Here is an 18,205-nt window from a genome sequence, read left to right on the forward strand (position 1 = left end):
ATGTGATTTTTCTTTGCAGGAGAAGTAACAATGGGGACATTTATGTCATTATACTACAGTATGGGTAAGAATGTGAAGTTTAAAATTCCCCTGAATAATAATAATAAAATAAAAAACATGAAAAGCTGCAGTAGAAACATGAATAAGGTTTAATTTCAGAATCGGTGCGTAAGTGAACTGTTGATGCTGACATGTGTTGGCGGGAGTAGTCACAATAAGAACATGAATGAGGTTTTTCTCCAGTATGAGTGCGAAAGTGCACTGTTAATTCTGACTTGCGTGAGCATAAGTAGTTACAATGAGAACACGAATAAGGTTTTTCTCCAGTATGGGTGCGTAAGTGCACTGTCAAATATGACTTGCGCGAGTACGAGTAGCTACAATGGGAACATGAATAAGATTTTTCTCCAGTATGGTTACGAATGGGCACTGTTAAATTTGATTTGCGTGAGAAGTAGTAGTTACAATGAAAACATGGATACGGTTTTTCTCCAGTATGGGTGCGTAAGTGGGCTGTTAAATGTGATTTGCATGAGCATGAGTCGTTACAGTGTGTGCATGAATAAGGTTTTTCTTCTGGATGCGTCTTCAGGTCCGTTATCATGTCTTTAAAAGATAGCAGATAACGCTCAATATGTACTTCCAGACTTCTCTAAGCATTCCTTTTTAATATCTGGCAGGTCTATGTTTATCTCCGCATAAGTGATTGCCCCTCCATCTTTTTCTTGGGGTTCTGATTTTGCTTTGATGGGTACAGTCTTCACATTAATGCTACCTGGAATAATAAAATAATAACAAATTTATAGGATACTTACAGTTGATTTAGCGGATACAAAATTCCATTGTATGGAAATCCGTAATCTGATAGTAAAGAAGTTATTTTTTCTATAAAGAAATAGACGTCAAACATGCAGTTAGAAGATAAAAAAGAGCTATAATTTCCGTTGCAATTAGAGATAATAATTGTTATTTACTAATAGCCTACAATTTTCTTGTTATCAACAGTGAGATATTTCCACTAAAATACCAAGGGCAATGTATTTTGAAAACGAGTTTTCCAGACGTACACGCAGCTTGACGATGCCTGAAGAATCCTAGTAAGGTTATGCATGGAGATACGCGGGAATGTCCGTAAAAAAAAGTAATCTACAGAATTTCAAATATCCCTGATATACGTAGTCAGTAAATATTACAAATATAATAGATTGTATTAAACTACCTTAGCAAAGTAATTTTATAATGTTGACGTAGTTTGTAGCACAAAGATCGAAATCAAAGATCAAATTTCGTGGTAAATATATTAACTTGTTGTGAGTATTCTGAATTTGTGACTTAACAACGGTTGCAGATATCTCTTCAGATATCTCTTCCCGGGGAGCAAAATTTTGGGTTTTGAATTGAGAAAATGTTTATTTACTTATAACATGCATCCAAAAGAATTTAAGGAGTGAGATGATTTTGTGTTACAGCTTATAGCTTCAGGAATAAGAAACTGTTTGTGAGCATAATTTCGCTAAACGTTTTCTTAGATTGCCACTTGGAAAAATTTACAAGTACCGCGCTGTATTATAGGCGATAAAAAGGAGAGTCAAACACAAGAAGGGGTTGTGACTGCGCCCATCTGAAACACAAACAGATGGATAATGCCACTTACTGGTTTGCTGAACACTTTCGGCATACGGTAAACATTCCTTTTTCACATTAGGAAGGTGTATTTCTATATCAGTAAACGCCTGTTTTTCACCTGAGCCTTCTTCCTGCGACCATGGTTCAGTTGTGACGGTAACATTATCTGGGATGGGAAGATCCATGGCTCTACTGTGATAGAGTCATTTTATGTGATAGTAATTATTCTCAGCTGAAAATAAGTAAAGTTTGTATCAAAATTTATCTTCATCATATAAAATATTCATCAGAGAGTTTGAATCGCTTTTGTTGTGAAAAAACCAATATGATTCTTAAGCAATTCGGATTTCATTAGAGTTTACTAAAAGCTAATCGTGCCACAAAATAATATTGCTGTTTTTGAAAATGTATATGATGTTCACTCGGGGTAATTAGATAAACTTACTAGTCACTTGGTTTTAATGTGTGACAGCGGCCGTAAATCAACAATGAACAAACTCATTTAATCTCATCCGTCACGTGTTTACACGGTAAGTATTGGGTATCTTAGTATGTTATAACGCTGTCAAAACTAATCAATCAAGTGCTTGGCGATATATTCTTACAATAAACAAGCACCAATTTACGAGTATAAGTGTTACTTTGTTTACATAATTAGAACCTACTTACATGCACGGCAAAGCGCGGTAGTCAATTTCAAGGCGTTGAAGAAACGTCACAAGGAATTCTAAGCACTTAAATTTTTAAATCATTGCTTTAAAAATGTGTTGGTTGTTGAAATAATCTCAAGTGGTATAAATTTTACACAATTGTTATGAAGTTTATATGTTATTACTTTAGAAAGACGGTGCAACTGTTACTGATGAGAGGGAAGCACATAAATAAACCACTCTCTAGATCGATATCTTCGGGCTTTTTGTATGGCCCCATTTTGTCACCCCCTTAACCACAGTCGACCACAGATAAAACGCTCGTTTGGTCCAGACAGGTAAATATATCGTGGACCATAGAGAAATCTCAAGGCCATTTAAAAAAGTGCAAACATAGACAACGTAACTGAACCCAGCTAAAATCGTTCATTAGCCCAAAAAAATTATATTTTGAAAATAAAAATATTGGAATGCAGGAAAAGGAAAATAAAAAAAAACCCACAGCTATGCACACATCAAAATATTTTTTATTTTCAAAAGACAATGGACAGTTATACAAAACAGGATCAGTACAACCGATATATTGAGAATTGATTTATTATTGAAGTAGAAGAATATACTAATATATCTAAACAAAACATGAAACAGAACAAAACACAGAAAAATAAAAAGTAACGGTCTCATCTAGGAATCAAACCCAGGATTTCTGTCTTACTGCAACAATTTAATAGGATTTAATTTGCCCTTGTACAAAAATACAAGAATATATACACAAAATAAATATTCCACGTGTTAAAAGATATTCATGTCAAGTAATAAAAATAAAAAGAATTAGAGGCAGGGCTGACCCTGTGCGGGCGCAATTCGCAGTCCGTTTCGGGTGCTGAATTTCCAAGGGTGATAATACCTCAACTAACGTAAGATTATCTTTCATAAAAACCACGCTACGCATACATACAAATGATCAAAATATAATTCATTACAGTGATCGCCTATCTACTACTTGAGCCTAGGTATCTACTGGTTTTGACAAGGAGCGCTAAAATTTTACTTGTGCCATGCGCCATTTGGCTCAGGGCCGGCCCTGACTAGACGAACAACAATAGTAATTAATGCCTTTTGACTTTTACATGGTATAATTTAAATCATAATACATAAAACATAATATAAGAAACAAAAATCGTGTACATAGTAAAAACTTGTAAAGAAATATAGCTTGTCAAAAAACAAAAGAAATAATGAAATAGAAGTTTAGAACATGTAATTAATATTTCTATTTTGGATACTGACAATTCGTGGTGGAATCCGTTATCTATAAATAGTATAAAATAAAGTGACATTCGCGGCTGTCTGCTTGTGCGCTTAGTTCTTCCTAACTATGCGACTGATTTCGATAAGGTTTTCAGCATCATTTAGAGAATTACTTCCGGAAGGTTTAGATAAATAACGCATGCATTGACACATATTGATAAAAAGCAGAGAAAAGTCGATATAAAAATTATTTTTGGCCGCTTACATTGCTAACGCTGGCGAGACCTTATGAGAATATCAAAATAATGTACTATGGAATTGTATACCTTAAAAAGGCCTACAGAGAAGTCTGTTATATATATACAAATGTTATACATATCGCAGCTGCAGTCTGGTCCACAAAATCTCCAAGTGCGTCTTCTGTTTCCTGGGAGAAAGGGCTGCCGTCGGACCAATGCAGCTCAAAATGCCCTTCGTCTAACCTAGAAAAAGACAAGATTTGAGACCAATGATTCTATTCTACTATTGTACACATATTTAATAAATTTCATGGATTAAAATTAATTAAAAATATTTTAAGAAAAAGGGGACATTAATGGTGATGGATTAATTCACTGTTGAACTTGTGAACTTTCTTGTAGGTATGGGAAAAAATCGCGTTTTATGCAGTTTCTGCAGAATTTGTAGGGAGCGAAAACAAAACTTCTTGAGCGAGTTTCACTGCAATATAAATTAGGTGTATACCTTCAGAATATTCCTTCAAATGACGAGGATTCCACACTGTTGAAGCGTACTGTAGGTGACTTACATCTTATAAATATTAGTTAAAGAGTAACAAATTTAAGTGTTTATTATTACTGCCACAGCACTAGAAGTTATTCAAATTCTCCTGCAAGGGTTTCATATAATTTCCACAGCTTTGTCGTCAACAAACATTATTGAAAATGCTGTTAAATCTGAATAAGGTACTTACATGATGCAATTCTGGAGAGGTTTAAATGATTTTGTTTGATGTAATCGTGGCTTTGTTTAGCAGTTTTAGCATCTTAATACTTGGTATAGTATCGCGTCGGAAAACGGATACGTCTGAAAAGGAAAATTAATTAAATTATTAGCCAATGAAGTACATTCAGGAATCAGGAACGAACATTGTATCAAAGAACGAGAGGTTAGTACCTGTATTTAACGGGTTCGGGTCCTTCTTTCAATTGGTGGAGATAGACCCGATAACACACTTTAACACAACACGGCATTAATTTATCACCTTGAAGAATTCTAGCACGTAACTTTATTTTTAGATGGGTGAAAGAAAATTCAAAATATTTACGCTAAAATCTTCAACTGACTTTTCAACTTACGGAATGGCGTCTTGGAAATTACCGTTAATTTTTATCGGAGCATAACTCATGCTTAGTTTCTCTTTCTGTTATACAAGTCGCTATGGTAGAGAGCGAGAGATCAAAATACAATTTTTGCTCTAAGCCAATGAGATCTGAGCTTTCAGCCACAACAGCTTTGTCTATAAGAATTTGGGTTGGGAATAACTCCTCCCATCAGGGTTACAAGGTTATGCGGGAGTTATACGCCCCTGCGGACGAGTAAACAAATTGGGTGAGTTTTACACAGACAATAATGAAGTCATAGACAAGCATTATGTCAACTGTGCATCGGTGCGTGGTTGCGTCCTTCTGACAGATTCAGATTGTTTGCGTGAGTGGTTTATTCAGTTTATTTATGGGTTTATTTATGTTGTTTGCTTTCGTGAATTCATGAGTTGTTGTTGTGTGAGAATGTTTAAAAGGTGTGAATATCCCTTTGTTTGTCTTCAGTGTTCCATGTAATGTGTAACTTAATTTCACCTAAGAATTGAATTTACTTTTAGACCCCATCCGCGTTCCACCAGGACGTTGTGATGTTATAAAAGACCATAATTACTTTCAATATGATATGTTTAGTTCACGAAATTTGGTTAACCCGATAAATATGTTTATTTCAGAGTTTGATAACATCATACCGGGTACCAGCGGTGTGGTTCCTTCTGCCAAAAAGATCATGGAGGATTATAGAGGTATAAATCTGTTTAATGTTACTTGAAAAGGAATAGTATGATATGTTTAGTTCACAAACTTTGGTTAATCCGATAAATATGTTTATTTCAGAGCTTGATAACATCTTACCGGGTACCAGCGCTGTGTTCCTTCTGCCAAAAAGATCTTGGATGATTACAAAGGTAAACATCTGTTCTATGTTACTTGTTATCTAATATGCAGATCTTTTCTTCCTTTCCTTTGACCACTAAGATAATTTTGTTTTCAGACATCAGTGTTCCTGTTCCTGTGGGACCCAGCGGCAGTAATTCAGCCGCTACACGGAAACACAATGCTCCCCTGCGTAAGAATATTTAAAGTTTTTTGTACACGTCATTTAAGATGTGTTTTGTGCTCATGAATTCTGTATTCATATTATTTTTTAAATAACTTCATGACTAAATCCTCAAATTGAAATATTTAATCATTTAAAACAATATTAGCGACTTAAATAAATATTTAAACCAAGAGAAAGAAAAAGCTTCAGTCGCAGACTTCGTATACATTTAAAATGTGTTCTGTGATTATAAATTTATTTGTTTCTGTTTCTGTTTCTGTTATATTACTGAAATAAAATAAATAATACTTAACAACATGTAACAAAGTTTTTCATTTTTCTGATAAACAGAGAAATGTTAACATTCAATGCTGTCGTAGAAAAGCATAATCATTGTTTGAAAATGTTTTTCCTTTTAAAGTAAAGGAATTCAATTTTTAGGTAATTTGAAGCTATTTATACGACGGCCTCGGGACGACAGATTTTCAACTAACAAAGCGCCGTCCTGAGAAAATGTGCCGTAAGGAGAGATACCTTATAGCTCATTTTTGCAGGACCGCACTTTGTGAGTTGGAGCCTTGTCGTCCTGAGAGAATTTGTTAACATTTATTTTTAAAATAATATTTTAGGCTTTGAATGGCACAATATGATTATCCCTAGGTGCCTACCTAGGAAAGATCATAATGTCTATGGTCGCGCCTTTTTTTATTTTTTCGGCTACCTTGTCTATGAAATCAAAGGCTGTAAAGATGTCATCGGTTAAAAAATAGTGGACTAAATTTCCTCCTACAAAAGCTCGGAGTTATCAATCTAGGGATTGGTTTATTTATGGATCGATTTAGTGAGTGGTTTATTTATGTGCTTCCCTCTCATCAGTAACAGTTGCACCGTCTTTCTAAAGTAATAACATATAAACTTCATAACAATTATGTAAAATTTATACCACTTGAGATTATTTCAACCACCAACACAATTTGAAAGCAAAGATTTAAAAATTGAAGTGCTTCTATTTCTTAGTGACGTTTCTTCAACGCCTTGAAATTGACTACCGCGCTTTGCCGTGCATGTAAGTAGGTTCTAATTATGTTAACAAAGTAACACCCAAACTCGTAAATTGGTGCTTGTTTATTGTAAGAATATATCGCCAAGCACTTGATTGATTAGTTTTGACAGCGTTATAACATACTAAGCTACCCAACACTTACCGTTTAAACACGTGACAGATGAGATTAAATGAGTTTGTTCATTGTTGATTTACGGCCGCTGTCATACATTAAAACCAAGTGACTAGTAAGTTCATCTTATTACCCCGAGTGAACATCATATACATTTTCAAAAACAGCAAACTTATTTTGTGGCACGATTAGCTTTTAGTAAACTCTGATGAAATCCGAATTGCTTAAGAATCATATTGGGTTTTTCAACAACAAAAGCGATTCAAACGCTATGATGAATGTTTTTTATGATGTAGATAAGTTTTGATATAGACGTTACTTATTTTCAGCTGAGAATAATTACTATCACATAAAAGTACCCTATCACAGTAGAGCCATGGATCTTCCCATCCCAGATAATGTTACCGTCACAACTGAACCATGTTCGCAGGAAGAAGGCTCAGGTGAAAAACAGGCGTTTACTGATATAGAAATCCAAATCGCCTATAATACAGCGCGGTACTTACAATCTAAGAAAACGTTTAACTTATTATGCCCACAAACAGTTTCTGATTCCTGAAGCTATAAGCTGTAACACAAAATCATCTCACTTCTTAAATTCTTTAGGATGCATGTTATAAGTAAATAAACATTTTCTCATTTCAAAACCCAAAATTTTGCTTCCCGGGAAGAGAAAGAAATCTCTTATCTACAACCGCTGTTAAGTCACACAATTCAGAATACTCACAACAAGTTAATATATTTACCACGAAATTTTTAATCTTTCTGCAACAAACTACGTCAACATTATAAAATTACTTTACTAAGCTAGTTTAATACAATCAATTATATTTGTAATATTTACTGACTACGTATATCAAGGATATTTGAAATTTTGTAGGTTACTTTGTTTTTACGGACATTCCCGCGTATCTCCATGCATAACCTTATTAGGATTCTTCAGGCATCGTCAAGCTGCGTGTACGTCTGGAAAACTCATTTTCAAAATACATTTCCCTTGGTATTTTAGTGGAAATATCTCACTGTTTATAACAAGAAATTTGTAGGCCATTAGAAAATAACCATTATTATCTCTAATTGCAACGGAAATTATAGTAATTTTTTATCTTCTAACTGCATGTTTGACATATATTTCTTTATAGAAAAAATAACTTCTTTACTGTATCTCTATCTATTCAATATAATAAACCTATCGAATTACGGATTTTCATGCATCAGAATATGATATCCGCTTATCAACCGTAAGTAGCATATCAATTTTTGATTATGTTATTATTCCAGGTAACATTAATGTGGAGACTGTACCCATCAAAGCAAAATCAGGACCCCAAAAAAAAGATGGAGGGGCAATCACTTACGCGGAGGTAAACATAGACCTGCCCGATATTAAAAAGGAATGCTTAGAGAAGTCTGGAAGTATTCTCGAGACTGCAGGTAAAAACGATTTTCGTTTTTCTGAATTCGTTTGAATAATTATCTAGTTAATAGATACGTACATATTGAGCGTTATCTGCCATCTTTTTAAAACATGATAACGGATCTGAAGACGCATCCAAAAAAAACATTATTCATGTACACACTATAACTACTCATGCTCACGCAAATCACATTTAACAGCCCACTTACGCACCCATACTGGAGAAAAACCGTATCCATGTTTCCATTGTATCTACTCCTTCTCACGCAAATCAAATTTAACAGTGCCCATTCGTAACCATACTGGAGAAAAATCTTACTCATGTTCCCATTGAAGCTACTTGTACTCACGCAAGTCACATTTAACGGTGTACTTACGCACCCATACTGGAGAAAAACCTTATTCATGTTCCCATTGTAACTACTTATGCTCACGCAAGTCAGAATTAACAGTGCACTTTCGCACTCATACTGGAGAAAAACCTCATTCATGTTTTTTTTTTTTATTTTATTTTTTTTTTTTATTTTTTTTTTTTATTGTACAACAGAACATTCGTTCCAGTTACAGTACAATTTTACAAACAGTATAATTTTACATCATATCAGCATTTGGGAAAGTGACTCTTCAATAATTGTTCTCATTGTGACTACTGCTGCTAACGCATGTCAGCATTAACAGTTCACTTACGCACCGATTCTGAAATTAAACCTTATTCATGTTTCTACTGCAGCTTTTCATGTTTTTATTAGGGGAATTTGAAACTTCTTATTCTTACCCATACTTCATTAAAACGACATAAATGCTCCCATTTTTACTTCTCCTGCAAATGGAGAATTACATTTAAAAGTGCACTTACTCACCCATACTGGACTTAAACCTTAATGTTCCTACTGCAGCTATTCAGGTTCTGTAATGAGAAATTTGTAAATTCCATTTGGAAAAAAACCTTATTCATGAGTTCCCTTTATAATTAAACCTGCTCATACAAGTCAGCGTTAACAGTGCACTTACGGGATTAAAACCTTATTCATAATCCTACTGCAAATATTAATGTTCTCAAAAGAATTAAAAAGTAGGCGTAAAGGCACGTTTTTAACCATACTGGAGAAAAACTATATCCATGAACCCATTGAAAATTTATATAGTCAAGTTCTTACCAATACGTGACATAAAAATCTTATTCATGTGTCAACTGTAACCTCTCCTGCTCACTAAAGTCACACATATCATTGTGTGTGTGTACGTATATAGCGTGCACCCATACTGGAAATTAATTTTATCCATGTTCTGACTGCAGTTATTCATGTTCACGAGGAGTCAGATTTTGACCCGCTCATGAGAAAAATCATTCAGGTTCCGACTTTAATATAATTTTTTTCAGAAAGAATAATTAAAGCATCATATACGTACCCGTATAGCATGAAAACCTTATTCATTTTTCGAAGAAAAGTTCTCTTAACTGTTTATCGCTTTGTGATTTCTTTTTTATATGTTTCTTTGATTTACCTTTGTAACAATTAAGTTTGGTTATATGTTCGAGTTTTATTTGACAGTGTTATTATAATGGATGAAAGTGACTACATAAATAAGACTATTGGCTTTTTAGAAGGGGATAATTTTGAAAATAATCAGAAACACCCTATTAATAAGTTTCAAGAGCTGGTAAAAGAAGCGGTGAAACATTTGTAACATAGCGGTTTATGTCTAATTAAATAATAACAGTTGAATACGCTACATGCTAGCTCTTCGCTCTTCGATCGCCGCAAGTAGCAGCACCTGCCGGTCACTAAATTCTCGCCATCAGCGTTCCGCGCGGTAAGAAACAGAACTAATCGCCCACGTCGTCAGCTCTCGCTCGCCGGCCTCGTCCTCTTTCTGAATCCTGACCTCAGCATGTCAACACGCTGCTTCGGGTTGTAGTCCCGCGCCCCAGAAGCAATCCGGATTCAAGGGAATATCCAGACTTACGTCTTGAAAATTACTCTAAAATCCTTGCCTTTTAACAAAACGACTCCTGGCCGAACTTCTCAGCGAAACTAACTCGCACGCACATGTTTCAACGTTTACGTTGCACATGGACAAAGGCCGCCTAAACTTCGCTTAAGAACTGACTTAAGAACCATGTAAGCTTGACCATCTTATCACCATTCCATGTGCTTGAATAAATTCAGTTCCGATATTACGTAAATTTAGATTGAGAGATTGAAATTAGTTAGGATTATATTTTGTACCCGTAATATTTTCCGTGCCGTTGTAACGTTACCCTTTGCTATAATATAACGTGGAAACATGACTCCCATGTCTTTACTGAACCCCTTGTATGGTTTGGAATGATAGTAGCAAAAAATGATAGCTGACTCCACCCCTCGAGAGATAATCGATATGCCTTTATAAGAGCTACCCTTGTAATGCTCAGGGATATAACCCCTGATGCCATCTATGTCGATTGACTTATATTTAAAGTTCGTATTTAACTTGGTCACCGGTCTTACATTTTTAATTTTAATTATATTACACATTGTAAAGATGATATACTTAATTTGTTAAAATAATTAAAAATAACAAAAAACCAAAACTTTGGTCTTTTATGAATAAGTAAACCAAACCTAATATGTCAGTTGTTTCTAGTTGTAGACATATCCAATAAAGCTGTTCATATGTTGGACTTTATTTTAATGACTTTCATAATATCAAAATTATCAGTATAATTCCATAGTTTGCTCATTAAATTACGAAGTTCTTTCGCACGATTGAAATAATGCTAAATAAATTCTCAAGATATTTTAGAGTTGGTATTTTTAGATAATGTCTAAATAAGGACTTCCTACTTTGCTCATTAAATTGATCAAAATTATCGAAACGACGACTTTTTTCCAATTTAATATATTTGTATAAAATTATTAATTTAAATTATTATTAATAATAATTAATTAATATAAAATTAAACAATTACTTTGTAAACATCACTAATAGGTAAATACTTAATGCCGACCGGGTTTCGCTACAACCGTAGCTTCATCAGGGCAGTATAATAGGTAAATACTTAATGCCGACCGGGTTTCGCTAGAACCGTAGCTTCGTCAGGGCAGTATAAGTTTTTGTTTAATTTTAAATTATAATGTCACATCACAAAGTAACCGCTTCATATGAAGAAATTAATTATTTATTATTAAAAATAATTAATTAATTATTGTATGCTACTTAGTAAGGAGTCATATCTATAATTCCACCGATTAAAAAGCCTAGTAAATTCTAATGATATTTAAGAGTTGCTATTTCCAGTGAATATCTTTATTTCGTCTACCTACTGTTCTTATTTTATAATCAAAAATGATTGGATCGAATAATTATTTCCGATTTAAAATTACATATTATTTCGAAGTTGAATACGAAGATGGTTGATATCTGAAATGAGATGTTACTGCGGCTCTGATTACCAGATACTTATGCGGAAAGTTACTTTTGTAACCGGTTCTTCAAAAAGAAATAAAAGAAACCGTGGGTAAGTTTCAAGAGACTAGTGACTTTTTTATTTTCGATAAATATAGTGCAAGAATAAACCAGTTCCACAAAAAAATATCAACGGTTCCAGTGACATAAATGTAGCCGGGAGCTGGTACAGGAATATCGATCATCTCTACGAACGGAAACGTCAGGATTCAGACAAGTCAGAATAATGTGTCACAGAGTCTCCTTTGCTTCCTTCTCGTTTGTAATTATTGTTCTGTCTCTCTAAAGTAATATTGTACGAACTACACAATAATTGAAATTGATCTGCGTTTCCTTTTTTTGATGACGTTTGTTCAACGTCTTGACCGTCATGCTTTACCCTGTTTGTAAAGAGGTTCTATTTATACTAACTAAGTAACACTTAAACTCTGAAATTGGTGCTGGTTAATTGTATGAATATGGGTAAACTTCGGTTTATGGGCGAAATTCCTAAAAAATAAAACTAGTTATTTTTATACTAACTTTGGGCCGGGGAATCCGAATCTGGAAGAATTAGGTTGCGGCAAGCAATATTAACTGAATTACACGACTTTAAAATTTCGACGCACAAACAATTTAACTGGCCATTTTGAACGCTTTCTGACAATAAAACTAGTTATCTTTATACATCTTTATACTAACTTATCTAATACCTTTTTCCCATGTTCTTCTGCCTACTCTACCCAAACTAAAAACCTAACCTATTTTGTAAAAAAATATTATTATTATATGGCAACACTTTTCTTTTTTTGTTGGCACTACTGAAATTAAAATAGTTATTAATTTGATTTTCTTAAGTCACAGTTGATTGTTGATAAATAAAACATGGTTTCTATGTATCGCGTACGAAATTTCAAAACCCTATAACTCAGTTAATAGTGCCGACCCCCACCTAATTCTTTCGGATTCGGATTCCCCGGCCCAAAGTTAGTATAAAGATGTATAAAGATAACTAGTTTTATTGTCAGAAAGCGTTCAAAATGGCCAGTTAAATTGTTTGTGCGTCGAAATTTTAAAGTCGTGTAATTCAGTTTATATTGCTTGCCGCAACCTAATTCTTCCAGATTCGGATTCCCCGGCCCAAAGTTAGTATAAAAATAACTAGTTTTATTTTTTAGGAATTTCGCCCATAAACCGAATTTTTTCCAGCTTTTGTTACATTCCTTTCTTATTTTAAGCTGAGAATAATTATCATCACATGACAGGACGCTATCACAGCAGTGCCATGGATTCCAACCCAAAGAGTGTTTCCATCAAAACTGAACCATGGTCACAGGAAAAAGGCTCAGGTGAAATGGCCTATGGGGATGTTGAAATCCACCTCCCGGATGTGAAGAAGGAATGTTTGCAGTATGCCGAGAGTGTTCAGCCAACTAGTAAGTTGCATTGCATATCACAGAAGTGTTTCCGATGCAAATAATCAGAACAGCTGCTTGTTGTTTACTTTCCCTCTTGTCGTCCATACTTTTACTAATTATGAATAATGGTTTATGAATAATGTTTATGTCTCTAGTGTTTATACCTCTATTATGATTTTATTTATATCTGCATCCTCTCTCCATGGCTATAAATGTATGGCTTTGTAAATTATTCGTTTTATATAATCTTTTGTTATGCATATTTTTTTTAATTCATATTCCTTTCTCATAAATTTAATTTACTTATTCAATATTATGCTGTCTCAGAAGAGGTAAAGTCACAAGGAGGAAATCCATAATTGGTTTTATTTTACTATATAATACTTATGCACAAACTAATTAAATGTAAACTGTCGATTTCCCGAAAATGAATAAATATTAACATTTTGTTGATGTTCTGTTTCAGGTAGCATTAATGTGGAGACTGTACCCATGGAACAACCAGGACCCCGTGAAGAAGATGGAGGGGGAATCCCTTATACGGAAATAGACATAGACTTGCCAGATATTAAAAAGGAATGCTCAGAGCAATTTGAAAGTATTACCGAGACTGCAGGTAAAATGGATTTTTTTTCGTCTGAATCAGTTTTAATAATCTTATCGTTTCATTATAGATACCTACTTATTGAACTTTATTTGTCATCTTTTCCAGATGTGATAGTGGTCCCGAAGACACATGCCGAAGTAAAACCTCTTTCATGTCTCCACTGTAACTACTCCAGCTCAAGCAAATCACATTTAACAGTGCACTTACGCACCCATACTGGCGAAAAACCTTATTCATGTCCCCATTGTAACTATTCCAGCTCAAGCAAATCAAATTTAACAGTGCACTTACGCACCCACACTGGCGAAAAACCTTATTTATGTGCCCTTTGTAACTACTCCTGCTCACAAAAATCTTTTTTAAAGAGTCACTCATTCATTCATACTGGGGAAAAAGCTTATTCATGTCACCATTGTAACTACTCTTGTTCACGGAAGTTTGTTTTAACGGTACACTTACGCACCCATACTGGAGAAAAACCTTATTCATGTTCCTACTGCTCTTATTCGTCTTCTCAAAAGGGACATTTAAAAAGTCACTTTCTGACCCATACTGGCGAAAAACCTTATTTATGTCCCTATTGTAACCAATCCTGCGTAAGCAAATCCCATTTAACCGTTCACTTACGCACTCATACTGGCGAAAAACCTTACGCATGTCTCCATTGTAACCATTCTTGCTCACGGAAGTCAGATTTAACGGTACACTTACGCACCCATACCGGAGAAAAACCGTATTAATGTTCCTACTGCAGCTTTTTATGTAATCAAATGGTACGTTTAAAACGTCTCATTCTTACCAATACTGGCGAAAAACCTTATTCATGTTCCTACTGCACTTATTCGTGTTCTAAAAAGGGACATTTAAAAAGTCACATTCTGACCCATACTGGAGAAAAACTTTATTCATGTCCCATTTGTAACCAATCCTGCGTAAGCAAATCAAATTTAATAGTTAACTTACGCAGCCATACTGTTGAAAAACCTTTTTCATGTTCCCACTGTAACTACTCTTTTACAAGCAAATCACATTTAACACTGCACTTACGCACCCCTAATGGCGACAAACCTTATTCATGTTCCCATTGTAATTACTCCTGCTCACGAAAATATCTTTTAAACCGGCACTTATTCACTCTTACTGGAGAAAAACCAACTTCATGTGCCCATTGTTACTATTCCTGCTCACTGAAGTCGGATTTAACGGTGCACTTATGCACACGTACTGGCGAAAAACTTTATTTATCTCTCCATTGTAACTACTCTTGCTCACGGAAGTCAGATTTAAGGGTACACTTACGAACCCATACTGGAGAAAAACCTTATTCATGTTCCTACTGCAGCTATTCATGTACTCAAATGGTACATTTAAAACGTCACATTCTTACCCATACTGGCGAAAAACCTTATTCATGTTCCTTCTGCTCTTATTCGTTTTCTAAAAACGGACATTTTAAAAGTCAAATTCTGACCCATACTGGAGAAAAACTTTATGCATGTCCCCATTGTAACCAATCCTGCGTAAGCAAATCGCATTTAACGGTTCACTTACTCTTGCTCACGGAAGTCATGTTTAACGGTATACTTACGCACACATACTGGCGAAAAACCTTATTCATGTCTCCATTGTAACCACTTTTGCTCATGGAAGTCAGATTTAACGGTACACTTACGCACCCATACCGGAGAAAAACCGTCTTCATGTTCCTATTGCAGCTTTTCATGTACTCAAATGGGACATTTAAAACGATACATTCTTACCCATACTGGAGAAAAAGCTTATTCATGTCACCATTGTAACCACTCCTTTTCTCGGAAGTCAAATTTAGCGGTACACTTACGCACTCATGCACTTATTCCTGTTCTAAAAAGAGACATTTATAAAGTCACATTCTGACCCATACTGGCGAAAAACCTTATTCATGTCCCCATTGTAACTACTCCTGCGTAAGCAAATCAAATTTTACAGTTCACTTACGCACCCATACTGTTGAAAAACCTTTTTCATGTTCCCATTGTAACTTCTCTTTCACAAGCAAATCACATTAACACTGCACTTACGCACCCATAATGGCGAAAACCCTTATTCATGTTCCCATTGTAACTACTCCTGCTCACGAAAATATCTTTAAAACCGGCACTTATTCACTCATACTAGAAAAAAACCATATTCATGTGCCCATTGTAACTACTCCTGCTCGCTTAAGTCAGATTTAACGGTGCACTTATGCACACATACTGGCGATAAACTTTATTTATGTCTCCATTGTAACTACTCTTGCTCACGGAAGTCAAATTTAATGGTACACTTACGCACCCATACTGGAGAAAAACCTTATTCATGTTCCTACTGCAGCTATTCATGTACTCAAATGGGACATTTAAAACGATACATTCTTACCCATACTGGAGAAAAAGCTTATTCATGTCACCATTGTAACCACTCCTTTTCTCGGAAGTCAAATTTAGCGGTACACTTACGCACACATACTAGACTGATTTAATTTTGTTTAAATTTCTTAGTAAGTAATGTATGTTTTATAATAAAGCACCACTGTAAGTATCAAAGTTCCTACTTACAAATCTTAATTTTGTTTTGAATAATCAAATTAGCGAAAACTAGAATCGTGCTTTTCTATATACTCGGCTCTATTATGGCTCGTATTAAGTCTGCCGTTGAGAATATTCTTGCTTTTGTCCATTTATGCGAAAAATCGTGGATATATTTCAAAAGGTTATTTGTCTGGGATCGTAGTCGCGTTCAAACCCCTGTTATACCCAAATGGGCGTCATTCTTCGTTCTGTTTCTTAACCATGTGTAATGGGCTGGCCCAACCACTCTTTGACGGCAGACACATTCCATGCTCCATAAAGTATTTAAATTATTTTTTAGCTGCTTCCAAAAGATCCGGTGCCAGCTTGCGGGCTCGATCTGTTACAGGCGTTGCCCTTGTTTCAATCACATGTGTAACATTATGTTTACGAACATCTGGAGTCTTCATGTCGGGTCTTGCAGTGCAGGGTATTTATTTTAAAATGTCTCGGTATTTCTGATTAGCAGATAACGTCGAGATGCCGGATGAGGGTCCATGAAAATTCATTCCTCCAATCTGTAGTGGACTTGTCCGTTAATGTTGCGTTCTTTAGGTTGTATTTTTCGTGATCCTGCTTGACCTTGGGAGTACGGATACATCAGCACCGGTGTCGATCAAAAATTTTTCTTGCTTTATGAGTTCATGGATGAAGAGACGACATGTATGTTGAGGACAATCGCACGTCTCTACTGCGATTTTCCGTTGTTGGTTCCCGACTTGTTGCTATTAAAAGTACATGGTTTAGTGCAATAGTACGATTTGTCAGCGAATTTTTCATGATATTTGCAGTAGCCGTTTGAGGTATTGTTGGTGTATATTGGCCTACGGCATGACCTGGATCGAGGTCGTCGCGCGGAATTCGGATACGATGTCGATGGATAACGACATTTTTTGTGCCTGTCCGTGACCATCTCTTCAAGTCGTTTTGAGTTGTTTGACTTCGAGAGTGAGTGACGCAATTTGCTCTTGCAAACTCTGGAGTCCAGCACATACGTTTAAATCTACGTTCGGAATATTTTCATTACGTTGTTTCTCTTCTACTGCTCCACATTTTGTTTCTGGTATCCTTCCAAAATTTTATCTGCTGCAGACGCAAGTTGTAACAGGTTGTCATCGGGTAGTGCGGCCAATGTGGCCTAGACCTGTTGAGGTTGCCTTTGCAGCCGAAGTGTGAGCAGCGAGTTCATGCTTAAGTCGGAGTAGTCCAGACGGTTTCCTGTCATCGAGCTGTAGAAGAAGAGTGAGTATGTTTTCTTCAGAATCTTGCAATCTCTCGATGAGTGCTGATTTGAGAACAGTGTACTTGTCTGCTGCAGGGGGATTTATGACGACGTCGCTCACGGTTCTGAGGGTGTCCATATCCAAAGCTGCAACAATAATGTTATATTTGTTGAGCTCATCCTTGACTCTTGAGTTTGAAAACTGGCTTTCAGCTTGTGCGAACCAAAGTGCAATATTGTCGCGCCAGCAAACGGGTAGTTTAACCAAGAATTTATGACTGTATCCATTGTGGAATTATTATCGCCGGTTTTGTACGATGTCTGGGTGTCCTCAAACTACACAGATGCTCGGTCTGCGGTGTTATTTTAGCTGGTCTGCAGAAATTGTCGCGTTCTGCTGTGCCTTGTCTGCAGCTGCTGGTGCGGTGGTTATCTGAAATTGAGATTTTTTCTTT

General features: G+C 35.5%; 1 protein-coding gene across 1 annotated transcript; it reads right to left on the reverse strand.

The window, feature by feature from the left end:
* Positions 1–619: 619 nt before the first annotated feature.
* LOC149415089 (uncharacterized) lies at positions 620–2,416 on the reverse strand. The gene is made up of 3 exons (XM_089643116.1): positions 2,296–2,416; positions 1,655–1,858; positions 620–775 (listed from the first exon to the last, which is right to left on the reverse strand). The coding sequence occupies exons 2-3, from the start codon at positions 1,809–1,811 to the stop codon at positions 630–632; spliced, it is 303 nt and encodes a 100-aa protein (XP_089499242.1). The 5' UTR covers positions 1,812–1,858; positions 2,296–2,416; the 3' UTR covers positions 620–629.
* Positions 2,417–18,205: the final 15,789 nt, after the last annotated feature.

Source organism: Hesperophylax consimilis, chromosome 19, assembly GCF_061612785.1.
Source record: "Hesperophylax consimilis isolate HC1 chromosome 19, BYU_Hcon_1.0, whole genome shotgun sequence".
In the NCBI taxonomy this organism is placed as follows: domain Eukaryota; kingdom Metazoa; phylum Arthropoda; class Insecta; order Trichoptera; family Limnephilidae; genus Hesperophylax; species Hesperophylax consimilis.